This window comes from Pristiophorus japonicus, chromosome 14 (assembly GCF_044704955.1).
Source record: "Pristiophorus japonicus isolate sPriJap1 chromosome 14, sPriJap1.hap1, whole genome shotgun sequence".
Taxonomy (NCBI): Eukaryota; Metazoa; Chordata; class Chondrichthyes; family Pristiophoridae; genus Pristiophorus; species Pristiophorus japonicus.
The window spans coordinates 37,260,954-37,288,679 of record NC_091990.1 but is presented as its reverse complement, the minus strand read 5'-3'; the positions used below and the strand labels follow the sequence as shown (position 1 = coordinate 37,288,679).

General features: G+C 41.1%; 1 protein-coding gene across 2 annotated transcripts in view; it reads right to left on the bottom strand.

Annotated features, from left to right (window-relative positions):
- Positions 1 to 4,951: 4,951 nt before the first annotated feature.
- LOC139279876 (zinc finger and BTB domain-containing protein 8B-like) overlaps positions 4,952 to 27,726 on the bottom strand; it is a 73,564-nt gene continuing 50,789 nt past the window's right edge. For both annotated transcript variants that reach the window (XM_070899172.1, XM_070899173.1), the window contains exon 4: positions 4,952 to 11,298. In XM_070899172.1, the coding sequence (XP_070755273.1) occupies positions 10,990 to 11,298 (309 nt within the window). In that variant the 3' untranslated portion in view covers positions 4,952 to 10,989. The remainder of the gene's footprint in view (positions 11,299 to 27,726) is intronic.

Sequence of the window (27,726 nt, the reverse complement as noted above, 5' to 3'; positions counted from 1 at the left end):
GGGAGGAAAAGCAATGTGTGAGGAGGACACAAAAAATCTGCAAAAGGACATACACAGGCTAAGTGAATGGGCAAAAATTTGGCAGATGGAGTATAATGTTGGAAAGTGTGAGGTCATGCACTTTGGCAGAAAAAAATCAAAGAGCAAGTTATTTAAATGGAGAAAGATTGCAAAGTGCTGCAGTACAGCGGGACCTGGGGGTACTTGTGCATGAAACACAAAAGGTTAGTATGCAGGTACAACAAGTGATCAGGAAGGCCAATGGAATCTTGGCCTTTATTGCAAAGGGGATGGAGTATAAAAGCAGGGAATTCTTGCTACAGTTATACACTGTATTGGTGAGGCCACACCTGGAATATTGCGTGCAGTTTTGGTTTCCATATTTACGAAAGGATATACTTGCTTTGGAGGCAGTTCAGAGAAGGTTCACTAGGTTGATTCCGGAGATGAGGGGGTTGACCTATGAAGGAAGGTCAAGTAGGTTGGGCCTCTACTCATTGGAATTCAGAAGAATAAGAGGTGATCTTATCAAAATATAAGATTATGAGGGGGCTTGACAAGGTGAATGCAGAGAGAATGTTTCCACTGATGGGGGAGACTAGAACAAGGGGGCATAATCTTAGAATAAGGGGCTGCCCATTTAAAACTGAGATGAGGAGAAATTTATTTTCTCAGAGGGTTGTAAATCTGTGGAATTCGCTGTCTCAGAGCTGTGGAAGCTGGGACATTGAATAAATTTAAGACTAAGATAGACAGTTTCTTAACCGATAAGGGAATAAGGGGTTATGGGGAGCGGGCAGAGAAGTGGACCAGAGTCCATGATTGGATCAGCCAAGATCATATTGAATGGCGGAGCAGGCTTGAGGGGCCGTATGGCCCACTTCTGCTCCTATTTCTTATGTTCTTATATAGTCGGAATTACTGAGCCATGGCTACAGAAAAATCAGGCCTGGGAATTAAACAAGATAGAGGGAAAAGGGGGAGATTGAGTAGTTATTATAGATAACATAACAGCAGTAGAAAAAAAGTGACGCAGCTATCAGCAAGATAGATATAGAATCCATGTGGATATAGATAAAAGATAATAAAGGACCAATCACAACCCTCTGAGAAAATACATTCCTCATCTGTTTTAAATGGGCAGCCCCTTATTCTGCAGACCACCTAATAGTGGGAGGTGGAGGAAGAAATACGCAAATTAGAGAAAGGAGTAAAAAAAACATAGAATAATAATCATGGGGGATTTCAACTACCCTGAAATTAATTGGCCAGAAGAGGTAGGTAAATGGGATAAGGGAATAGAGTTCCTACAATGTGTACAGGACTCCTTTCTAACCTAATATGCAAGAAGGGAGGATTCACTACTGGATCTAATAATGGGGAATGAAGCAGAGCAGATAAGAGAAGTAAAAGTTGGGGAACATCTAGGCAATAGTGACCATAATATAATACGCTCATATTAAGATAATAATGGAGAAGGATACAAGTATAAGGAAGTCCAGGGTAATAGATTGGAGATAAGCCAATTATATGGGGCTGAGAATAGAACTAGGGAAAATAAAATGGACAATATTGGCAGACTATGATGTAGAATAGCAATGGGAAACATTTCAAATGGTGTACAACAGAGTTCAGGAAAAATATATTCAATTAAAAACTAGAACAAGCTGAGCACTAATGAGGTGCCATGGATGAATAAAGTCATAAGGGAAAAATTGAAGGTAAGGAAAGAGGTATACATTAAATACATGGACAGCAGGGGAGAGCATGACAAGGGAGAATACAAAGATTAGGAGAGAAGTCAAAAAAACAATTTGGAAGGCAAAGAGGAACTATCAAATGAACTTATCAAGTAACATAAAATAGTAAAATATTCTACAGGCAAATAAATAAAAAAAAAAGTCAAGATAGGAATAAGGCCTCTAAGGGACGGTCAGGATAAAATCACAGGCAACGATAGCAAATAGGCAGAAATATTAAATAATTGCTTTGCTTCAGTATTTACCACGGAGATAAATCAGATGGACATGACACTGTAAAATGAGATTAGGAATGATATAACTACTTTTAAAATAAAAAGAATTATTAAATAAACTAACCAAACTCAAAGAAGATAAAACCACTGCTCCGGACAGATTACATTTGTGTATTTTAAAAGAATCTAGGGAAGAGATAGCAAAGACATTACTAGACATATTTAATAATTCATTAGAAAAAGGTGCAGTGTAAAAGGAATGGCAGATAGCGAATATAATACTTTTATTTACCTTTGTGCTGTATATCCTATGTAAAAAGAATCTAATTCCTTTGTTCCTTTCCATTTGATTATTCTGAGTTTTTTCAGCCAGGTTCATTGGATTTTCTAATCTGGTCTTGGAGTCCTGATGGTATCCTCCTATTGAACTTAAATTGTAAGCCTTCAAATTTACCACATTCAATATAATCTCTCTCCTATTCCACCTTACCTTCTTGGAACTTTGCTTATATCCACTCTGTCCCCAAGAAGGAAATCTATTTACCCTTCTTTTGTCCTTAAAATGGTACTTTCTAATATTCTGGAAGTTGCCGTTAACTCAAATTATTCATCGACATGGAAGTTTTAGCTCAATCTATAATCACTAATGGTTTTGGCATGGCTTTTCCATAGTAATCTTGTTACCTACATTAAAAGCAACTGTGGAACTCCTCTGCCATCCTTTATTATCTTGGTCATCTCTCAAGCCTTTAATTGGATCTGCACCATACAATGTTAATTACTATCATATAGCCTTACACCAGAGATGTATTCATGGTTTTCCATGTTTCTTTCAAATCACACAATTGGTGCTACGGTTGATGTCTCAATTACTGCTTTTTCATTAAGTCATGGGTTCCCCAGGCTTTCTTCACATCAATGGCCTCCTCCAATATCACTCAAGTCTATCCACGCTTGCTGTTGATTCTACTTTACATTTATCAAGTTCCTTAAAATCACATCTGACCCCGTCATCTCAGTGTGATTCTGCAACCTTGCATCTTGATCTGAAAAGCATTCAGCAGGGCAATGGTAATCTTATTTTAATTTTTCAAAGACACTTTCCTCATGTCTATGAGAGGACTAAATAGTAGCTGCTATTAGTATCTTTGATGGCTTCATTTTCAATCTTCATTTTTGGACCATTTTAGCTTTTGACCTCGAATGGAACTTCCATATATCAAAAAGCATGGTTTCCCCTTTCCAATACATCTCCCTCCCCTTTCAATAATTCTTAACTTTGTCTAAAGGCTACATCTGTCCAAAAGTTCAGTACTGCATCCATATTTTGGGAGGCTTTTCCTACACCTCTTCCACACACCTCCCAAATGACAATCTTGTTATTTTCTCCTCTTTGATAACTATAAATGCACGTTGTTGTTGCTGTGAGATTCCCATTATACTTCTAATCTCAGACTTTGTATAACATGACAAATCACGAATGAATAATCTTATATTAAACAAAAAGAGCAAGAAACCCAGTTAGTGTTTTTTTTCTCCGATTGAGATAACAAGGAGAGAAGCCAAGCAGCTACCAGAGTGTAACCGCTGCCAATCTTTGGCTCCCTTCCCCCTACCCCCCGAACCCATTTTTTTTTTCTCATCTCTAATGGCAGCTGGTCATTATTCCACCATACACACCTATTTTGACTAGTTTTTCTAACTCCTGGCATTTCAATTCAGCCCATCATCCCTTTTGCCTCTCTAATCTCTCTTGCCTTCCACCCCATCACAGACCTTCCCTTTTGATCTTTTTTCCCTTCCCCCTTTCAGTGCTTGTTAAGAATGTGTTCTTTCTGAACACTCTCCAGTTCTGACGAAGGGTCGTCGACCCAAAACGTTAAATTTGCTTTCTCTCCACAGATGCTGCCTGACCCGCTGAGATTTGTTTTTATTCCAGATTCCAGCATCTGCAGTATTTTGCTTTTGTATTTGAGCTACCAATCTAGATAAACAGCCTCGAACTGACCTCAGGAGTTATTACGACTACACTCCTCCTCTCCTCCCCTCCACAGGGAGTACCTGAGCAGTAACCTTAAAGCGACAAGGTAGATTAGCAGTTAAACACTACAACCCTGGTCCAGAATCCAGACTCCATGAGCAATATTGCAGAAGAACAGCTTGTAGACAGCATCTGTCACATTTCGAAGGGTCATGCTTTGTTGCAGATGCAAAACAATGAAAGCCAGTCATTAATCTGAAGTTGAAATTTATAGTTACTCACCGATCAGCCTCAGGTGTTTACAGTTAAGTACAGTTACCTGGATTACTCAGAGAATACTGCAGCAGTGATCTTAAAAGGACAGACTAGGTTATTAGCTAAACAGCGCAATCATGCTACTGATCCTAGACTAGAAAGGTCATGTCAGATCTGCTTGTCTTCAGCAAATAGTAATCATCACATTTTGGGATTTTTGATCTTTTTTGCCACTGAAAGGGTTTGTGAATGAGTTGTTTAAGTGTTAAGTTTTAAAGCAAAGTGAATTTGCACAAGTTTATAAAGCTACAGGCTGCAGTCTCCGAGATGGGGAGCGTTTGAAGTGTCCATAACGGGATATTAAGCATTTTTTTCTCTCAGATGGGATAATTAAACATTATGGTGGGGATGATTTAATTATTTTAAGCCCAGCATGAAATGTCTGAACATATTCTTGGAAGAGGGGCAGTCAGTTTGAATGCCAGGCCTACTAGAATATCCCTGAATAGGGAATGAATCAAGGGCACTGCTTTTCCACTTCTTATGAATGCAAGGTGAGAAAAGATGGGGGGGGGGGGGGGGGGGAGAATTACAAGTGGAAGGCCAGGAAGCTAAGATGCAGGAGGTCAGTTTTGCAGTTAGTGAGTTGTTCAGAAGAAAGATAATGCCAAAAATAAGTACGTCAGCTTACAAAAAGGACAGAGCACATGGTTTATTTTTTTTTCATTTTCAAGGAGGGAAGCAAAATTAATTGAAGAAACTGAGGTTTGTTTACAATGGTTATGTTCATTTCCTGTCTGTAAAACAAAGCAGCTTAACAATTCAGACCAGGACTCATCTCACTGAAGTGCTTTTCAGTCCATCAACATACGGACTAGAGAAGTTTAAATGAAGACAAGTGTAAAAGACACCATATCCAGTGAAGATCTGAAGGGGATCCTATGGTTACAACTTCAGGTTACATTATCATACGATTAGGTAATGGGCAGTAGGGGAACACTTCTGAATGCAAGGCACTCAGACCACTTAGGGGAGTGACCAGCACCACTGTATTTAAAAGAATATCAAAGGCAGACCCAAAATTTGTAACAGTAGTGTTAAGGAAAAGTAGTTTGCCTCCTCCATTGACTTTACCTACCTCAATTTCCCATGCTGCAGAATTGGCTGCACGGCAGGTCTGAATACAACAAAATATCTTAACTACACCATACAATATGAAAATGCATTTTAATAACAGTAATACTGTAGAAATACATGGCTATAGTGTAGTTAACCTTTTAAGCACTAGGTCACATTTGTTGTGCTGATTGCCTAGAATCTCCTTAGTCCTAACAGTTAAAGATGTCATAGTCCAGAGAAGATACCAGAGTATTGACTTTTGTCTGGGATCTTCAACACAGTTAACAATATGGTTATTAAATCATATATTTTAAAAATGTAGTCAAAAAAACTGCCATTTTGTTGGTTGGTCATAAAATACTTGATTTTATAATTTTGTTGCATATACCGGCAAGTTCACATCAACAGTGTCCACGGATCACAATCTAGTGAAATTCAATGCTGAAGCACCAAAACAGATGGTTCAGTGAAATGTGGAGGGGAAAAAGCAATGTTCTTTGAAGGAAGTAGGGTAAACAGATATCAGAAGCAACGAGTTCACATCAAAAGTGTCCACCAAATCACAATAGCACATAGGATCCTATACATTGCAGAGTTTCTGCCATAATCAATTTGCTCTGCAGCATCTAAGAACTGATTTATGACAATGCTGAACTTCAATAATCATGATCTCAACAACTTATCGCAACTCAGAGCACATATAAACACCAAATAAAAAAATAAATGACCTGGGGTCAGCATCTTTGCTACTGTAGGCAAAATTACTGAGGTGATCTTAAAGAAAATTTCTAATCATACTGGAGTTAAAGATGCAATCCTGTTTAAAGACATCTTTTCTTTTGGAAAATCTTTCACAGGCAGTGCAGTGGTACAGCATTTTGATGTGGCAAAGAGTGGTGGGATGTGGGCTTGTAATCTGTGAATCTCCACACAGAGTTTCTGATCTTCTGGGGGCAAAGAGGCAAAAGGAGGAGGACTGGACACCACAACCTATGCATGTAGAAATCCTAGAGGCCACCTCAGGTGCAGCAACAATGGAAAGAACCTGGGAGGTTGCCTGCTGAGCCTTTTGGTCAGGAGATGATGCAGTGTGGCATGTAATCCAGAGGTGGAAAATGAGGGCCTAAAAGAGAGATAATATATTTTTTTTAAATGACCCAGAAAAGAAATGTTCCATTTTAATTATATTTAGAAAAACCTATACAGGCAATATCTCAATTCCCACAGTTCTATCGCTAATTAGTGGTCATCCGGCATCAGAGCCGAAAGCAACGGGGAAGCTTACTGTAACTGACACTTTGTTCATTCATCAGGCAGGCTTCAGAACACCCTGTAATCATACAGCCATATATTCCAATTCTTCTCCAGAAAAAAAAAATCCAAATGAGAGGGTTGAGGAAGACAAAAAGAAAATCCCTTTTTGTATTTAAAAAAAAGATAATAGTTCTACTCATTGTCAGCAGTGATATTGCTACAGTAACACACAATACCACTAACAACTCCACTATAAAAAGGAACACTCCTTTTAACATTAATTCAGCATTTGGAACTTATAAAAAAATGTACAAGATTCTAATTCATGCATTTTTGTAATTACATTATTTGAGACAGCACCTGCTTTTCAGAGATTTTTTAAGTTACATTAAAAAAAATTAAAACACATTCTTCAAACAGTACATTCGCCATTTTACATCTCTGAAGGTTATGGTGTCATCCAATGGGGTGGAAAGTGCTCAAATCGGGTAACCAGGGGCTGTGTTCTTACATAGTACTGTTACAACAATTGAAATGCTATATTAGGTTTAGAGTGCATAGTTCAATTCTGCCTTATTCTCAGCATGGTGTATGGGTAAAGTGGGGATTAAGGGGTTATTAATTTGCAACACGCTACCTTCCACATCTTAAGATGCATGTTATGGTGTTCATGAATCAAAAACATGACCTATTTTTAGAGTTTTAATGGATTTCAACTGTTGGGAGTTCAGAGAAAGTGTATTTTAGCTGTGCCTTTTTCCCTACACTTTCTTCCACCTCATCCTCTACTTCCCCCGCCCCCCCAGCTGAATGGCAAACAATCCAATTGCTGCACCACTGCAAATAGCTCCTCGATGCAGAATATGGTGCATCAGTCTGCTCCTGAAAACAAAGACTTTCTGGACAATTTGCATGGGGAATTAAATATATATATTGGAAACCTTAAAGCTTTTTTTGTTCATTAAGTTTAAAGTTGTATAGGATCTGGATATGGAGAACTGGAACACCTTTCTACTTTGGGCACTCTGCGCTGGCTTCAAATACGCCAGGTTAGACATGGGTTAGCTACTGGTAAAGCTTCCTGTATCTTGCACCAACAATGTGGGATCTAATTTCTCTCTAGACCCATCGAGTCACTTGTGGCCATGGATTAATTGTTGCTAATCTGCTTCCAGTATTGGCAATATGGAAGGACACAGCACAGGAGTACCAGATATTTCTCTTCCCTTCCCATATTTTAGCTTCAACTTGGCTCCACCCAATAGTTACGTTGGCAATTTAATTTGTGTTGCACCGTGTTGGTGCTGCAACAGACTACTTTTAATCCCAACCTTAGCTGGGTACCCAATGCATTAGTGTGACTTCTCCCATACTACCCATCTCTGTGGCCTAAATAAGACTGCCAATAAATTATGGATCATTTTTGCAATGTATTCACGGTTACTAGGAACTGAAGCAGTTAAAATTAGCAGATAGAGGAGACTTTTATCTCATTACTTTGGGCTGGATTTAATATCCAGGTCCCTGAATTAAATGAACAGATGCTAATGAAGGAATTGAATGTAATATCTCCAAGTTTGCAGATAACACTAAGCTGGGTGGCAGTGTGAGCTGTGAGGAGAATGCTAAGAGGCTGCAGGGTGACTTGGACAGGTTAGGTGAGTGGGCAAATGCATGGCAGATGCAGTATAAATGTAGATAAATGTGAGGTTATCCACTTTGGTAGCAAAAACAGGGAGGCAGAATATTATCTGAATGGTGACAGATTAGGAAAAGGGGAGGTGCAACGAGACCTGGGTGTCATGGTACATCAGTCATTGAAAGCTGGCATGCAGGTACAACAGGCGGTGAAGGCGGCAAATGGCATGTTGGCCTTCATAGCGAGGATTTGAGTGTAGGAGCAGAGAGGTCTTACTGCAGTTGTACAGGGCTTGGTGAGGCCACACCTTGAATAGTGTGTGCAGTTTTGGTCTCCTAATCTGAGGAAGGACATTCTTGCTATTGAGGGAGCGCAGCAAAGGTTCACCAGATTGATTCCCGGGATGGTAGGACTTACATATGAAGAAAGACTGGATCGACTAGGCTTATATTCACTGCAATTTAGAAGAATGAGAGGGGATCTCATAGAAACATATAAAATTCTGACGGGATTGGACAGGTTAGATGCAGGAAGAATGTTCCCGATGTTGGGGAAGTCCAGAACCAGGGTCACAGTTTAAGGTAAGGGGTAAGCCATTTAGGACAGAGATGAGGAGAAACTTCTTCACTCAGAGTTGTGAACCTATGGAATTCTCTACCACAGAAAGTTGTTGAGGCCAATTCGTTAGGATATATTCAAAAGGGAGTTAGATGTGGCCCTTACGGCTAAAGGCATCAAGGGGTATGGAGAGAAAGCAGGAATGGGGTACTGAGGGAATGATCAGCCATGATCATATTGAATGGTGGTGCAGGCTCGAAGGGCCAAATGGCCTACTCCTGCACCTATTTTCTATGTAACTACCTGATCTCTTTTACTCTCGACTCTTGAGGGATGAAAAAGGGCGTCAGTGGCATTACAGATTAGTCTGACAATTTGCTTGTATAATTTGGATAGTTGGCAAGTAATAAAGAAAATCTGCAAGGCGGGTGTGCTCATGTCCACTACCCGTTTATCATCGTGAAATTTGGGAGCTAGTTCGATCTGTCACAGATAAATGATGCAGGGACCTTACAGGGAGAGGAATATACTTGAAACCAATATGAATGGGGTGGTGGAAGAGAAAGATGAATTAAAGTTGGTTATTAATTAATAAGCTTTCATATTTTGAGATTACTGCCTATGGCTGTATGATTTTTGGCCTTATGTTTTAAGCTTTAAAAAGGATTCTCTGTTCCCAGTCAAAGAGGACAATGTTAGTCTCAGTACAATTGTGAAACAAATTTTACAACATGCACATTAAAATCACATCCACTCAGTAATGATTAAAAAGACAAGCTTTAAAATACAGTTCCAGAACCAACAGAAAAGGTCAGACACCAAGGGAGCAATGCATCAACGAGACACAAGGACACTGTTTCCACCCCATTATGCGGACAACACAAAACAGTGACAGTTTATTGAATCAGGGCTAGCAAACAGAAATATAACCTATTAGACAAAGGTGAGGATTCCTTTATAAATGAACAGTCTGGTCTGCTACTTGTCCCTTAAAGAGGTCAAATGTGAATTAAAAAAATGATTGCAGTTTAAAACAGTTCTGGTACATCCATCAGAACAGGTACACTTTTATAATGGACAAGTTTCGGCTTCTTGAAGGACAAGTTATTTTTAAATACTATTTTCTAGCCTTTGAACTTCACTTTCCAAAAGTGAAGAATAGGGTTCATCAAAATCTTTATCATTCCAGCTGTTCATTTTCCACCTCTGTTTAGCCAAACCCGCAGGCTGCCAGGAATGGAGACAACTTTAACCACATAACAATTTTAAAAATGACATGACGAACAGGAGAGACAATAATGAGAATGGTTACAATTATCATAAATATATAGTCAAGTGCTGGAGAATCTTCCTCGGTTGTTTGGAGTCCACCCTGCCTCCTTCCACCTGTGCCATAATCTAGTTAAATAATGTTCAGTGTCACACACAGGGCTGGGCAAATCCAGTGGCTCTGGCTTTTGGCCCCTAAAAATAAGTCTGAGAGAACAGATTTTACTCAACCGTAGGAACACCAGTACAATATTCACTATGTACAAGTTATAAAACATCCAATTATTAACCAACAGTGAATACTTCAATACACCAAGACCACCAAATTTTAGTGCTATTTTAAAAAAGAACTTTACGTACATATTTATTCAATGCACAGCATTTTAAGCTGTTTGATCTTGAAATTCTAAGTGATTTGCCAGTGGCACAGTCCAGTCAACTACTAATGTTTACTCGCCCAGAACAAGTCACTTACAGTAGAATTATTCCAGCCCTGTTGCATTTGCGCAGAATATCGTTTGGGAAGAAAAGAAAGTATTTCACACAAACAGAAAGTCAGTAAAGGCTGAAAAGGGATTGGCTCTGGATTTTCTGTTAATGCAGAAGATTTCACTTTGGTTTTATCAGCAAATATTTGGCTCTTTCCATTTGAGAAGTTGTCACAGAAAGAGGCTTCCCAGCTTCCTCCATTCAGATTGCAGCCATCCTGTAGCATTCTTCTCTCCAGTTTACTGACCTCTTAATGGACCCCTTAGATAGAGGTCCTTCCAAACTGCTCATATCCCATTCAGAAATCAATACGAGATCTGTAGTGGCTGGAGTTTCTTTGGCCTTGAAGTTTCCAATTATATACAATGGTACGTAACTGCACCGGTTCAACATGGTGCTTAGGGAGGAGTATTTGCAACCCGCCTGGAGAGGAAAGGGTTATGGGTGGCATTAAATAAATCCTTCACCATCAGTCAAGCCTCTCTGAATCTGCTGCTTGTCATCCACATTGTCTCCAGCAGACTCATTCTCCTCACTTGATTCTATGTACACAGGCCAGTTGGCATCTTTGTCCTCCTTCTCCTGGATCTCCAAAACCTGCTCTGTCTGGCTCAGATTGACCGGTGATGTCTCCTCGTTGGTGGTCATCACACATGTGCAGCTGTCACAGAGGCCAAACCGCCTTGCACCATGCTGCAGGTTGCTGGTAAATGTTCTCCTGCATCCTTTGCAGACAATTGGTCTGTTAGAACGATGTACCTGAGAGGTAGAATTCAACATATATAGTTTAATTTATGACCAAATACACAGACATTTAGATCAAATGGAATACAATAGTACTTCAAAGTTGAAACTAAATTGAGTCAAACTAGAGCCCATAATATTTATTTTAACAAATTGTTTGGAATTAAGATATTTCTTGACATTTATGGAATAAAAGTTGCATTTATTGGAGATAACTCATGTATCACACCCAATCTAAAGGAAAGACTGGATAGTGACTAGTACATTTAGCAATAAATCAGGGACAGTGGTAGTGTAATTGGTACAGGAATGGCATGCTTCCCATGGGCGACTTGGTGTGCAGACCACTTTTTTTAAAACATTTGTCTGAAGGATACAGCTGATTTCTTTTCAGTTTCTGTGATGTTGACAACCAATGCCTTCCATACGCTTCTCTAATTCTCTGAAGGCAGACTGAAACTCTTAAGTGAGGCGAGGCCAGTTATTAATTGTCAAGCTGCTTTATTTTACAGTTAGCAAGTGAATGGGCAGAGTAACATATGTAATCAAATCTGATCTTGATTCAACTAATCACAGAACCCGCCTCAAGAACAGTAATACAAATACACCACACTATCCCCATTAGCTTTGATCCTGACTGGATCTGGCTAACAGATGCCAGGTTTACTCCCCAGACCTAGCTGACTGACTGGTCAGTCACTCAGTCAGTCACTCAATGTGTCCCTTTGTCCTTTCCTCTCGGTGTTCCCAACCAGAGAGCAATGCCTAGAACTTCCTTCCTGTTCCGTGACTCACCAATAAGTCGGTCAGTAAAACTGGATATCTCTTCCCCCTCCCTTGGGTTAAAAATTTAAAGAAAAAACATCTTGTGCTGTTCTCAAAATGAATATGGGTGACCCAGGCTTAATAGGCCTGTTTGAGACAATTGACTCTCAATGAATGTTTCAGTTTGAAGAGCCAGTGAGCCATGACATTCCACAAACTGGATCATCTAATTTTAATACACAACTTCAATCCCTAAAGCCAGTGGCTTTCATAATACATCGGTAAATTCACTTTGTTTTAAAACATAAATTTAAACCCAACAATTCCCAAGCTGCTTCCACAAAGTACGATCAAAAATTCTAAAAAGTGGTACAATTGGCTTCAGCACCCATTTAGATAAAGTGGCAAAAAGAAAAGCAGCCCAGGTACCTACACCTGGTCTGATCCAGTGACTCTTGCTAGAAAGTTCATGTGGGCATCTGAGAGAACAGGATCATGATCTCTTGATCCACTGCTCCCCACCGTCAAATAACCCACAGACATTCATTGTGTCGAATCACACATGAAGAAATGGCACCTGATGACTATTTTATCCTGCTTCACCTCTTTCAACTTTTTTATAGAAATTGCCAAACCAAAGAACTCAAACTAAAATTTAAGTATATAAAAAGAGAGAAAAGAGAGTAATTATGACTAAATCGCAGTATTAGAGGTAGAGATATGAAGGAGAGATAATATCATAGCAATAAGGATTTTATTTGAAAAGTAGCTCAAACAAACAGAACTGAAAAATAACATGGGACCAGTCACATTACTGACAGTACATTATAGATTGCCAAACAGTGAAGGATGAGTAAAATGAGAGAGACATGCATTAATAGTTAACATTGTAGATTTTAAATTACTCAAAAATAGACTGGACTCAGGAAAATGTGGTGGAAGAGACATTTTTTGTAATATGTTCAGGACAATTTTCTTAGTCAATATATTGCTACCTCAAGAAGGAAGTACTACTTGACATGGGAACCATGTAAAGGTAGGAGAACATTTGGGAAACTATGGCCACAATGGGCCCAAGTTTCCCTAACCCCTTTTTCCGATGCACTAACATGAGATGCGCCGAATGTGTGCGTTCAAAACAGCACCAAATAAACTTACTGTGTATTCTGGCAGCTCTTCTGTATCTCCCTGATCCTGGCACAGTGGAGTCTGCGCACATGCGCAGTAGCTCCTCGCCCTCCCAGCGCGACCCGATGCTCACCGCCTCTATCCCAGGCCGAGCGGCTACACTTCAAAAGTACAGCATCAGATGTGAAGCACTTTAGGACATACTGAGGTTGTGAAAGGCGCTATGTAAATGCAAGTCTTTCTTCCTTATCATTCAGTTTCTTTGAAATACAATTTTGTTCTCCGCTTTCTGGTGATCTAACACTTTTGTCAAATCATGTCCATGGAGATGAGATATTACAGCTCTGCACAATCTCTGATACACACACACACACACACAAAACGACTGATGGAGACAAAATATTCTATCAGGCTTCTGTAAACATAGTCAAGAACTGATTTTAAAAACAGAGCAAGTTATTTTTCCTCCCAAAATGTTCGGGATTGTCAATGAAGCTAGATTCATATGGAGGTGTTTGAGATTTACCATATTTCCCTTGTTTTCATGTCCGCAATTCCTCATCCCTCACATTATCTACTGGGACTATCTTCGGTGCAAACCTGTCTAAGCAGAAAACTAATACATCAATCTCCTCGCTCGTGAGTTCAAGGAATGAATGGACTCTTGAACCAGACTAGGCAACTGCGTCCAAAAATGAAGGGAAACAAAACTCTAAACAACTGAACACCTGCTACAAGTGAGAGGCAATAGATTCTGCACAAAGACCTCTGCAGCAAAGAACAACTCTCCACCTCCAGTCAACTATATTACTGTCAGCCTTCCTACCTATTCAGGGGTCTTGATCAGAAAGGGGAAAATCAATTTTAGCCTCAGCCAGATCCCGCTTAAAACAGAAATGTATCTGCCTGTCCTTCCTCCCAATATCAAGATACTTTTGGATTATACATAGGGACCTAGGATGGTGCAGAGAAGGTTAATATAGCATTCATCACCAGCACTGCAATTCTAGCTTTGTGAAAGGCTCTCCAGACCTACACTGACAACGGAAGATGAATAGGCTGCAGCTGAATGCCCCTGCGGGCCACCAGCATGCTGTCTAGCCAGGAATACATACACTCGGTTACAATCTCCACTTTTGCACAGTAATTTTGAAATCTACTGCAAATGTCATTCAACTTCTTTTTCGAACATAATCTCCAAGTAAATAAATACATGGATTTTCCTACTGCTCCTAAAATAAAGATAGCTACTTGAACGAAAGATTACAACCAGGTGAGAGCAGTCTTTCACCATCAGTGTCAGCCAGCCACAGAGGGCTACTGATATCCTTTGATATGCTAACCTGCTCTTCAAAAGGAAAAGAATACAAGGTCACCATCTACATGCTATTAATTTGTTGTTTACCTTTGTAAAAGTTGCTCCTCACCCAGCTCGTCCTGATGCTCGCCGTCCCTATCCCGGGCCGAGTGGCTTGTCGTACAGGCTGGCCCGCTGCCTTCCCGGCCCGTTTCTCTCGCCCCCTCCCCCGTGTCTCAGTTTAATATACAAACGAGTTAATGTAACTCTTTGGTAAAAGAAACACTTGTCAATCACATGCTTTCACATGAAAAAAGTAGCAGTTTCTAGGATCCGTTTTGGCTAAGATTGCTACTACACTGCTTTACGGCCTCCCGCCCGCCCGCCCGCCCGCCCCCCCGGGCTGATTTCTTAATTCACCGCAAGGTTTTTCTGAGTGGACACATACGCTGGCCTAAGTTAGTTTGGAGTAACTTTTAGCTGGCTAAACTTGCTTAAATGGCCAAAACTGGTGTACGGGGCAGGTAACGCCCTCTTTTGAAAAAAAACCTAAGTCACTTACACTGGTGCAAATTAAATGGGGACAATTGCGATTTTTAAGTTACTCCAAAAAAAACAGAGCAACTCCTGGGGAAACTTGGGCTCAATTACAACTAGATTCAGTGTTGACTGCAAAAAAAGTACAGTAAGATCTACTTTTGCCAAATTAAAGAGAAATCAAAATTAACAGAATTGTAAATCCGTAATGGGAAATATTTAAACAGTGAATGAAAAGTCATGCTGGTATGGTAAAATGAGAGTGTATTGAAGGCTGGGATCCATGGATGAATCAGGCGATGAGATCAAATCTGAAACTAAAAACAGCAGATTTCTAAAGGGCAGTAATAAATACAGAAAATGCTGGAAATTTCAGCGGGTCAGGCAGCATCTGTGGAGAGAAGCAGAATTAACGTTTCGGGTCAATGACCCTTCGTCAGAACTGGCGAGTGTTCGAAATGAACAAATTCTTAAGGAGTACTAAAGGGGGAGGGGAGGAAAGAACAAAAGGGGAGGTCTGTGATAGGGTGGAAGACGCAAGAGATTTCAGAGACAAAAGGGATGATGGGAAGACTTGAGATGGTAATAGCAGAAGTTAGAAAAAGATTAGTTTAGATAGGATAATTATCAGCTGCCATGGGAAACAAAGAGAGAGAAAAAAATCAGCAAAATATGGGCAGAGGTTAAGTTCTGAAATTGTTGAACTCGATGTTGAGTCAGAAGGCTGTAAAGTGTCTAAACGAAAGATGAGGTGCTGTTCCTCGAGCTTGCGTTGAGCTTCATTGGAACAGTGCAGGAGTCCAAGGACAGAGATATCAGAGTGGGAGTGGAGCGGAGAATTAAAGTGACAGGCGACCGGAAGCTCGGGGTCACGCTTACGGACTGAACGGAGGTGTTCTGCAAAGCGGGCACCCAATCTGCGTTTGGTTTCCCCAGTGTAGAGACCACCACATCGTGAGCAGTGAATACAGTATACTAAATTGAAAGAAGTACAAGTAAATCGCTTGTATTTCTTTCAATTTAGTATACTGTATTCACTGCTCACGGTGTGGTCTCCTCTACAATCGCAGATTGGGTGACCGCTTTGCGGAACACCTCCATTCAGTCCGTAAGCGTGAGCTTCCGGTCACCTGTCACTTTAATTCTCCGCTCCACTCCAACTCTGATATCTCTGTCCTCGGACTCCTGCACCGTTCCAATGAAGCTCAATGCAAGCTCGAGGAACAGCACCTCATCTTTCGTTTAGACACTTTACAGCCTTCTGACTCAACATCGAGTTCAACAATTTCAGAACTTAACCTCTGCCCTTATTTTGCTCTGATGTATTTTTTCTCTCCCTTTGTTTCCCATGGCAGATAATTATCCTATCTAAACTAATTTTTTTCTAACTCTGCTATTACCATCTCAAGTCGGCCCATCATCCCTTTTGGCTCTGAAATCTCTCCAGTCTTCCACCCTATCACAGACCTTCCCTTTTGTTCTTTACTCCCCTCCCACTTTCAGTGCTCCTTAAGAATTTGTTCATTTCGAACATTTGCCAGTTCTGATGAAGGGTCATTGACCCAAAACGTTAACTCTGCTTCTCTCCACAGATGCTGCCTGACCCACTGAGATTTCCAGCATTTTCTATTTTTGTTTCAGATTCCAGCATCCGCAGTACTTTGCTTTTCTAAAGTGCATGACCAATCTTATAGAATTCTTTGAAGATTAAAAAGATAGTTAAAAGAAATAGTGGATGTGGTTTAAATATAAAAACAGATTGTAAGAGCTTCTACAAGTATGTCAAAAGGAAGAGAGTAGCAAAAGCAAACATTGATCCCCTAGAGGCTGAGACAGGAGAAATTACATTGGGGTACAAGGAAATGACAGACTTGAAACAAATATTTTGTATCTGTCTTCACTCTAGAAGACACAAAAAGTATACCAAAAATAGTGGAGAACCAAGAGGCTAATGAAAGTAAGAACATAAGAATTAGGAACAGGAGTAGGCCATCTAGCCCCTTGAGCCTGCTCCGCCATTCAATAAGATCATGGCTGATCTGGTCGTGGACTCAGCTCCACTTACCCGCCCTCTCCCCGTAACCCTTAATTCCCTTATTGCTTAAAAATCTATCTATCTTTGACTTGAAAACATTCAATGAGCCAGCCTCAACTGCTTCCTTGGGCAGAGAATTCCACAGATTCACAACCCTCTGGGAGAAGAAATTCTTTCTCAACTCGGTTTTAAATTGGCTCCTCCGTATTTTGAGGCTGTGCCCCCTAGTTCTAGTCAGGAAGGAGGAACTTAAAGTAATTAATATCAGTAGAGAACAAGTACTTGTGAAACTAATGGGACTAAAAAGCCAACAAATCCCCTGGTTTGATGGCCGACATCCTAGGGTTCTAAAAGAGGTGGCTGCAGAGATAGTGGATGCATTGGTTGTGATCTTCCAAAATTGCCTCGATTCAGGAACGGTCCCAGCGGATTGGAAGGTAGCAAATGCAACCACACTATTCAAGAAGGGAGGGAAAAAGAAAACAGGGAACTACAGACCAGTTAGTCTGACATTAATCATCTGGAAAATGCTGGAATTCATTATTAAGGAAGTGGTAACAGGGTACTTAGAAAATCAGAATATGATTAGGCAGAGTCAACATGGTTTTATGAAAGGGAAATCATGTTTGACAAATTTATTAGAGTTTTTTGGAAGATGTAACTAACAGGGTAGATACAGGGGACCCAGTGGATCTAGTATATCTGGATTTCCAAAAGACATTCTATAAGGTGCCATATAAAAGGTTGTTTCGCAAGATGGGGTTGGGGTTAATATATTAGCATGGATAGAGGATTGGTTAACACAGAAAACAGAGAGTAGGGATAAACGGGTCATTTTCAGTTTGGCAGTTTGTAACTAGTGGGGTGTAGCAAGGATCAGTACTTGGGCCTCAGCTATTTACAATCTATGTTAATGACTTAGATGAAGGGACCGAGTGCTGACGATACAAAGCTAGGTGGGAAAATAAGCTGTGAGGAGGACAAAGAGGCTGCAAAGAGATATAGACAGGTTAAATGAGTGAGCAGTAAAGTGGCAGATGGAGTAATAATATGGGAAATGTGAGGTTATTCACTTTGCTAGGAAGAATAGAAAATCAGATTTAAATGGTGAGAAACTATTAAATGTTGGTATTCAAAGAGATTTAGGTGCCCTAGTACAAGAAAAACACAGAGTTAGTATGTAGGTACAGCAAGCAATTAGGAAGGCAAATGGCATGTTGGCTTTTATTGCAAGAGGGTTGGCGTATAAGAGTAAGGAAGTCTTGCTACAATTGTACAGGGCTTTGGTGATACTACACCTGGAGTACTGTGCTCAGTTGTTGTCCCCTTATTTAAAGAAACATAGAAACATAGAAAATAGGTGCAGGAGCAGGCCATTCAGCCCTTCTAGCCTGCACCGCCATTCAATGAGTTCATGGCTGAACATGAAACTTCAGTACCCCATTCCTGCTTTCTCGCCATAACCCTTGATCCCCCGAGTAGTAAGGACTTCATCTAACTCCCTTTTGAATATATTTAGTGAATTGGCCTCAACTACTTTCTGTGGTAGAGAATTCCACAGGTTCACCACTCTCTGGGTGAAGAAGTTTCTCCTCATCTCGGTCCTAAATGGCTTACCCCTTATCCTCAGACTGTGACCCCTGGTTCTGGACTTCCCCAACATTGGGAACATTCTTCCTGCATCTAACCTGTCTAAACCCGTCAGAATTTTAAACGTTTCTATGAGGTCCCCTCTCATTCTTCTGAACTCCAGTGAATACAAGCCCAGTTGATCCAGTCTTTCTTGATAGGTCAGTCCCGCCATCCCGGGAATCAGTCTGGTGAATCTTCGCTGCACTCCCTCAATAGCAAGAATGTCCTTCCTCAAGTTAGGAGACCAAAACTGTACACAATACTCCAGGTGTGGCCTCACCAAGGCCCTGTACAACTGTAGCAACACCTCCCTGCCCCTGTATTCAAATCCCCTCGCTATGAAGGCCAACATGCCATTTGCTTTCTTAACCGCCTGCTGTACCTGCATGCTAACCTTCAATGACTGATGTACCATGACACCCAGGTCTCGTTGCACCTTCCCTTTTCCTAATCTATCACCATTCAGATAATAGTCTGTCTCTCTGTTTTTACCACCAAAGTGGATAACCTCACATTTATCCACATTATACTTCATCTGCCATGCATTTGCCCACTCACCTAACCTGTCCAAGTCACTCTGCAGCCTAATAGCATCCTCCTCGCAGCTCACACTGCCACCCAACTTAGTGTCATCCGCAAATTTGGAGATACTGCATTTAATCCCCTCGGCTAAATCATTAATGTACAATGTAAACAGCTGGGGCTCCAGCACAGAACCTTGCGGCACCCCACTAGTCACTGCCTGCCATTCTGAAAAGTACCCGTTTACTCCTACTCTTTGCTTCCTGTCTGACAACCAGTTCTCAATCCACGTCAGCACACTACCCCCAATCCCATGTGCTTTAACTTTGCACATTAATCTCTTGTGTGGGACCTTGTCGAAAGCCTTCTGAAAGTCCAAATATACCACATCAACTGGTTCTCCTTTGTCCACTTTACTGGAAACATCCTCAAAAAATTCCAGAAGATTTGTCAAGCATGATTTCCCTTTCACAAATCCATGCTGACTTGGACCTATCATGTCACCATTTTCCAGATGCACTGCTATGACATCCTTAATAATTGATTCCATCATTTTATCCACTACTGAGGTCAGGCTGACCGGTCTATAATTCCGTGTTTTCTCTCTCCCTCCTTTTTTAAAAAGTGGGGTTACATTGGCTACCCTCCACTCCATAGGAACTGATCCAGAGTCAATGGAATGTTGGAAAATGACTGTCAATGCATCCGCTATTTCCAAGGCCACCTCCTTAAGTACTCTGGGATGCAGTCCATCAGGCCCTGGGGATTTATCGGCCTTCAATCCCATCAATTTCCCCAACACAATTTCCCGACTAATAAAGATTTCCTTCAGTTCCCACTCCTTACTAGACCCTCTGACCCCTTTTATATCCGGAAGGTTGTTTGTATCCTCCTTAGTGAATACCGAACCAAAGTACTTGTTCAATTGGTCTGCCATTTCTTTGTTCCCAGTTATGACTTCCCCTGATTCTGACTGCAGGGGACCTACGTTTGTCTTCACCAACCTTTTTCTCTTTACATACCTATAGAAACTTTTGCAATCCACCTTAATGTTCCCTGCAAGCTTCTTCTCGTACTCCATTTTCCCTGCCCTAATCAAACCCTTTGTCCTCCTCTGCTGAGTTCTAAATTTCTCCCAGTCCCCAGGTTCGCTGCTATTTCTGGCCAATTTGTATGCCACTTCCTTGACTTTAATACTATCCCTGATTTCCCTAGATAGCCACCTTCCCTTTTTTATTTTTACGCCAGACAGGAATGTACAATTGTTGTAATTCATCCATGCGGTCTCTAAATGTCTGCCATTGCCCATCCACAGTCAACCCCCTAAGTATCATTCGCCAATCTATCCTAGCCAATTCACGCCTCATACCTTCAAAGTTACCCTTCTTTAAGTTCTGGACCATGGTCTCTGAATTAACTGTTTCATTCTCCATCCTAATGCAGAATTCCACCATATTATGGTCACTCTTCCCCAAGGGGCCTCGCACAATGAGATTGCTAATTAATCCTCTCTCATTACACAACACCCAGTCTAAGATGGCCTCCCCCCTAGTTGGTTCCTCGACATATTGGTCTAGAAAACCATCCCTTATGCAATCCAGGAAATCCTCCTCCACCGTATTGCTTCCAGTTTGGCTAGCCCAATCTATGTGCATATTAAAGTCACCCATTATAACTGCTACACCTTTATTGCATGCACCCCTAATTTCCTGTTTGATGCCCTCCCCAACATCCCTATTACTGTTTGGAGGTCTGTACACAACTCCTACCAACGTTTTTTGCCCTTTAGTGTTCTGCAGCTCTACCCATATAGATTCCACATCATCCAAGCTAATGTCTTTCCTAACTATTGCATTAATCTCCTCTTTAACCAACAATGCTACCCCACCTCCTTTTCCTTTTATTCTATCCTTCCTGAATGTTGAATACCCCTGAATGTTGAGTTCCCAGCCCTGATCATCCTGGAGCCACGTCTCCGTAATCCCAATCACATCATATTTGTTAACATCTATTTGCACAATTAATTCATCCACCTTATTGCGGATACTCCTTGCATTAAGACACAAAGCCTTCAGGCTTGTTTTTTTAACACCCTTTGTCCTTTTAGAATTTTGCTGTACAGTGGCCCTTTTTGTTCTTTGCCTTGGGTTTCTCCGCCCTCCACTTTTCCTCATCTCCTTTCTGTCTTTTGCTTTTGCCTCCTTTTTGTTTCCCTCTGTCTCCCTGCATTGGTTCCCATCCCCCTGCCATATTAGTTTAAATCCTCCCCAACAGCACTAGCAAACACTCCCCCTAGGACATTGGTTCCGGTCCTGCCCAGGTGCAGACCGTCCGGTTTGTACTGGTCCCACCTCCCCCAGAACCGGTCCCAATGCCCCAGGAATTTGAATCCCTCCCTGCTGCACCACTGCTCAAGCCACGTATTCATCTGCGCTATCCTGCGATTCCTACTCTGACTATCACGTGGCACTGGTAGCAATCCCGAGATTACTACTTTTGAGGTCCTACTTTTTAATTTAGCTCCTAGCTCCTTAAATTCGTTTCGTAGGACCTCATCCCTTTTTTTAACCTATGTCGTTGGTACCAATGTGCACCACGACAACTGGCTGTTCTCCCTCCCATTTCAGAATGTCCTGCACCCGCTCCGAGACATCCTTGACCCTTGCACCAGGGAGGCAACATACCATCCTGGAGTCTCGGTCGCGGCCGTAGAAACGCCTATCTATTCCCCTCACCATTGAATCCCCTATCACTATTGCTGTCCCACTCTTTTTCTTGCCCTCCTGTGCAGCAGAGCTAGCCACGGTGCCATGAACTTGGCTGCTGCTGCCCTCCCCTGATGAGTCATCCCCCTCAACAGTACTCAAAACAGTGTATCTGTTTTGCAGGGGGATGACCACAGGGGACCCCTGCACTACCTTCCTTGCACTACTCTTCCTGCTGGTCTTCCATTCCCTAGCTGGCTGTGGACCCTTTCCCTGCGGTAAGACCAACTCAAGAAAGTATATGCTTGCCTTAGAGGCAGTGCAACAAAGATTGATTCCTGGGATGAGAGGGTTGTCATAGAAGGAGAAATTGAGTATATTGAACCTATACATTTTTGAGTTTCGAAGAATGAGACGAAATCTCATTGAAACATACAAGATTCTGAGGGGGATTGATAGGATAGATGCTGAGAGTCTAGAACTAGGGGGCACAATCTCAGAATAAGGGGTCAGCCATTCAAGACTGAGATTAGGAGGAATTTCTTTACTCAGAGGGTTGTGAATCTTTGGAATTCTCTGTCCTAAAGTGCTGTGGATGCTTAGTCGTTGAGTATCTTCAAGGCCGAGATAGATTTTTGGACTCTAAAGGAATCAAGTGATATGGGGATAGAGCATGAAAGTGGAGTTGAGGTCAAAGATCAGCCATGATCTTACTGAATGGCAGAGCAGGCTCAAGGGGCCATGTGGCCTACTCCTGCTCTCAGTTCTTATTTTCAAAAAGCATGCGCTAAAATACCACACGAGACATATGGCAAGGATAATGGTACAAGGTTAGAAGGGCAATGTCTCTGATAAGATTCTAGTAACTTCCCCGCAATTCAAGTTAAGCTGACAAGTCTTCAGTTACCTGGTTTTCCCTCCTTCCTTTCTTAAATAATGGAGTGACGTTTGCAATTGTCCAAATTAAGGGCACAATTCATGAATCTAGAGAGCTTTGGAAAATTCTAACTAATGCATCTGCAATTTCCTCACCTAATTCTTTCAATACACTGGGATGGAAACCATCAAGTCCTGGAGATTGGTCTACCTTAAGTTCCATTATTTTGAACTTGACTTATTTTTAGATTCCCTTGTACCGCTGGTATTTTGTCCTCTTCCTCCACTGTGAAAACGGATACAATGTACTAATTTAACAAGTCTGCCATGTTCTTAATGTCCATTATAGTTTTGTCTGCATCAATCTTTAATGGGCTGACATTCCCCTCTCAATCTTAACTTATTCAAAAAACTTTTGCTGTTATCTATGATGTATGTTTTCTTTTCATATTCCCTTTTTGCACCTCATTACATTTTTGTATCCCTTTGTTGATCTTTATAGCTCTCCAAGTCAACTGGATTTCCCTTTTCTGTACATTTGTGCAAGCCTTTTCTTTTGGCTTGATACTTTCTCTTCCCTTATTTGTTGACCATGGTAGCTTAACCACACAAGTGGTGTCTTTGCCTCATGGGGCTTTTCATCATATATATTAATGACTTTGACTTAGCTGAAAGAATAGAGAGTTGTACAACCAAACTTTGTATCGCACCAAATACTTCTTTGAATACTTCCCACTGTTTGTCTGTAGATGTTTGTAGGATTACATCAACAGTTCAGCCCAGTTTATTGGGGCTAATTCATCTCATCCCTTTGTAGTCTGTCTTTAAAGCTTTGGTTTGTGACTCTCTGTTCTCCCTCTCAAACCCAATTATGAAATTCAATCATATTATCACTATTTGTGAGATAGAAACATAGAAATTTACAGCGCAGGAGGAGGCTATTTCAGCCCATCGTGTCTGCGCCGGCCGACAAAGAGCCACACAGCCCTTCGCCATCAGCCCTAAAGGTTACATACAAACCCATGAACAATAATGGAAAGGCAAAGAGCACCCAGCCCAACCAGTCCGCCCCACACCACTTCAACACCCCTTATACTAAAAAAATCTACACTCCACCCCAACTGTGATCTCCTGGGAGAGGCAAAAATCAGATTAAAACCCGGGCCAATTTAGGGAGAAAAAAATCTGGGAAAATTCCTCTCCGACCCATCCAGGTGATTGAAATTAGTCCAGGAGATCACCCTGGCCGTATTCTATTCCCTGCAGTACTTACCATCATACCTGCGCCAAACAACAAAAGGTCATCTAGTCTAATCCCAATTACCGTCAGATTGTTAACCAATTCTGAACTCTATCATCAGAGGTAGAGTGACAAGCACTTGGATGGTGGATAGGGATATTGTCTATATGTATTTCCAGGAAGCATTTGATAAGGTTCCAAAAAAGAGATTGTTTGCAAAAATGACAATGCACAGAATTGGAGGTGACCTTGTGACATGGGTCGGTAATTGACTGGGAGGGAGGAGACAGAGGGCTAGAATTTTGGTTAACGGTAGTTTTAAGCCAAAATTACCATTTTCGCTTCGCAACAGTTTTTAGGCCTTTAATTTGCATCGGTAAAAATCAGCGTTGCCCAATGATTCGCAGCACAAATCGCGAATTTTGGCAACTTTAGTCCGAGGCCGATAGCGCTGAGAGAGGCAGGGCGAAAAACAACAAAAATCTTGAAAAACAAAACCATTCACAAAACACAAAACCTTTACTAAATCGCTGAAAAAGAATTAATAAAAACTTTAACTTACTTTTTTTGCAGGTCTTCATACTCACCGCTGCTGGCAGGGCTGCACCAACAGGTTTGACCCTGCTGATATTCTGGGCACAGAATACGGGTCCCAAGAGAGCCAAAAAACGATTGCAAATGCTATTCATACTTTCTCTTCTCTTATTTATTGACCATAGTTGCACGGAAGCACCGCCGCAAAAAGGTACCCCAAAGATCCCGCCGACTGGGTTTACGCTGTGGAGGGTCAAATCGTGGTGAAAATCCAGTCGCAAAGTCATCAAAATTCTAGCCCAGAGAGTAGAGATGAAGGGTTCATTCTCTGATTTGCAGGATGTGACAAGTGGTATTTCCCAGGCATCTGTACTGAGGCCTCAGCTTTTCACCATATCTATAGATCTATATATTAATGACTTTGACTAGGATGAAAGAAGAGAGAGTTGTACAACCAAGTTTGCAGGTGGCACTAATTTAGAAGGCACAGCAAGTTGTGTGAATGGGAGGAAGAAGTTACAAAAGGGATATAGACAGATCAAGTGAGTTGGCAAAGCTATGGCAGATGAAGTTCAATGTGGGGTAATGAGAGTTCATTCACTTAAGAACATAAAAACATAAGAATTAGGAACAGGAGTAGGCCATCTAGCCCCTCGAGCCTGCTCCACCATTCAATATGATCATGGCTGATCTGGTCGTGGACTCAGCTCCACTTACCCACCCTCTCCCCGTAACCCTTAATTCCCTTATTGCTTAAAAATCTATTTATCTTTGACTTGAAAACATTCAATGAGCCAGCCTCAACTGCTTCCTTGGGCAGAGAATTCCACAGATTCACAACCCTCTGGGAGAAGAAATTCTTTCTCAACTCGGTTTTAAATTGGCTCCTCCGTATTTTGAGGCTGTGCCCCCTAGTTCTAGTCTCCCCCACCAATGGAAACAACCTCTCTGCCTCTATCATGATTTTAAATGTTTCTATAAGATCACCCCTCATCCTTCTGAACTCCAAGGAGTAAAGACCCAGTCTACTCAATCTATCATCATAAGGTAACCCCCTCATTTCTCGAATCAGCCTAGTGAATCGTCTCTGTACCCCTTCCAAAGCTAGTATATCCTTCCTTAAGTAAGTCTATGTTTCTATTACTACTCGGGGAATCAAGGGTTATGGCGAGAAAGCAGGAAGGGGGTACTGAAGTTTCATGTTCAGCCATGAACTCATTGAATGGCGGTACAGGCTAGAAGGGCTGAATGGCCTGCTCCTGCACCTATTTTCTATGTTTCTATGTGACCAAAACTGCACGCAGTACTCCAGGTGCGGCCTTACCAATACCTTCTACAGTTGCAGCAACACCTCCCTGCTTTTGTACTCCATCCCTTTCGCAATGAAGGCCAACATTCCATTTGCCTTCCTGATTACCTGCTGCACCTGCAAACTAACCTTTTGGGATTCATGCACAAGGACTTGGATTAGAGAAACATAAACTGGAATATTTTCTGAATGGAGTGAGACTAGGAGCTGCAGAGGAGGCTAATGGAATGTTGGCCTTCATCTCAAGGGGGTTGAAATTCAAAAAGTGAGAAAGTGATGTTTCAGTTGTACAGAGCCTTAGTCAGACCCCACCTGGAGCTTTGCGTTCAGATTTGGGAACCGAACCTCAGGAAAGATATATTAGCCTTGAAAGGGGTACTACACAGATTCACCATAATGATAATAAAAAGACTTGGATTTATATAACACCTTTCATGGCCATTGGACGTCTCAAAGCGCTTTACAGCCAATGAAGTACTTTTGGAGTGTAGTCACTGTAGTAATGTAGGAAATGCAGCAGCCAATTTGCACACAAGCAAGCCCCCACAAACAGCTTAAAGGATTAAATTGTGAAGATGGCTTGCATAAATTTGGCTTGCTTTTTTTTTGAAGGTTGAGGGGTAAGAAAATCCAGGTTTTTGAAATGATAAAGGGATTCGATAAGGTAGATACAGAAAAACAATCTCCTCTGGTTGAGTTTACCAGAACAGGAAGTACTTTTTTCTCACAAAACGTAGTGGAAATCTGAAACTCCCTCCCCAAAAAGCCATGAATGCTGAGTGAACTGACATTTTCAAGACTGAGATCAATAGATTTTTGTTGGGTAAGGGTATCAGGGGATTATGGAATAAAGATGGGGAAATGGAGTTGAGGTACAGATCGGCCATGATTTAATTCAATGATGGGACAGACTTGAGGGGCTAAATAGCCTACTCATGTTCCTGATGTGGCCACATCGATAGAGAGGTGATTGTAAGGTGAAAAAAAAGGTTTGGTGTAAAAAGTTTCTTGGAACAGGAAGATATACCCAGTGGTTCAGCAGAGGTCTGTGTTGGGGGGAACTATTTTTTTTATACACTAAAAACATAAATGATCTTGACTTAAGAATTAAGACCAAATTGTGACTAGGACTGTGAAAGACTCCAGAGGGACCAGGATAGACTGCTAGATAGTCAGCAGCAGTTCAACGTTGATAAATGTGAAATAATAGGGGAAGTAAGTGCACCTTAAATGGTAACATTTTAAATGGAGTAAAGGAACTTTGTATCCAGATACACAGGTCAATAAAAGTGACAGTTGAAGCAGATATAGTCGTAAGAAGGCAAGCAGAATCCTTAATTTTGATACTAGGGACATATAATACAAAAGTAAGGAGTCAATGTTGAATTTGTACAAGATCTTAGGGCCAAGTTAGAGCAAGTATTGTGTTCAATTTTGGGCATATGAAGAATATAAAAGCAATGAAAAAGGTGCAGCAATTATTCACTATGAAGTGATTAGGGATGAACGATTATAGTTATGAACAGAGACTTGAGAAGATAAGGTTTCTTTCAGGGGAGTTAAGTTTAAAAGGTGATCAGATAGAGGTATTTGTGTTTATAAACGGTTATGATAGGATAAATAGTAATAGATTATTTCTACTGATTGGCAAAATGCTATCAAGATGCTACAAATTAAAAATAATCATAAAAAGAACTAAAAGCAGAAGTTAGAAAAAAATCTTTAAGGTTTGGTTAAAATGTGGTTCTCTGTCAGATACAAGTCTACAAGTACTTTTAAAGGGGAATTTGTTTCTTAAAAGTGTATGGGGAGCAAGCACAAGAGTGAGATTAAAGTAGGTGAAGAAAAACAGCAGTGCTGAAG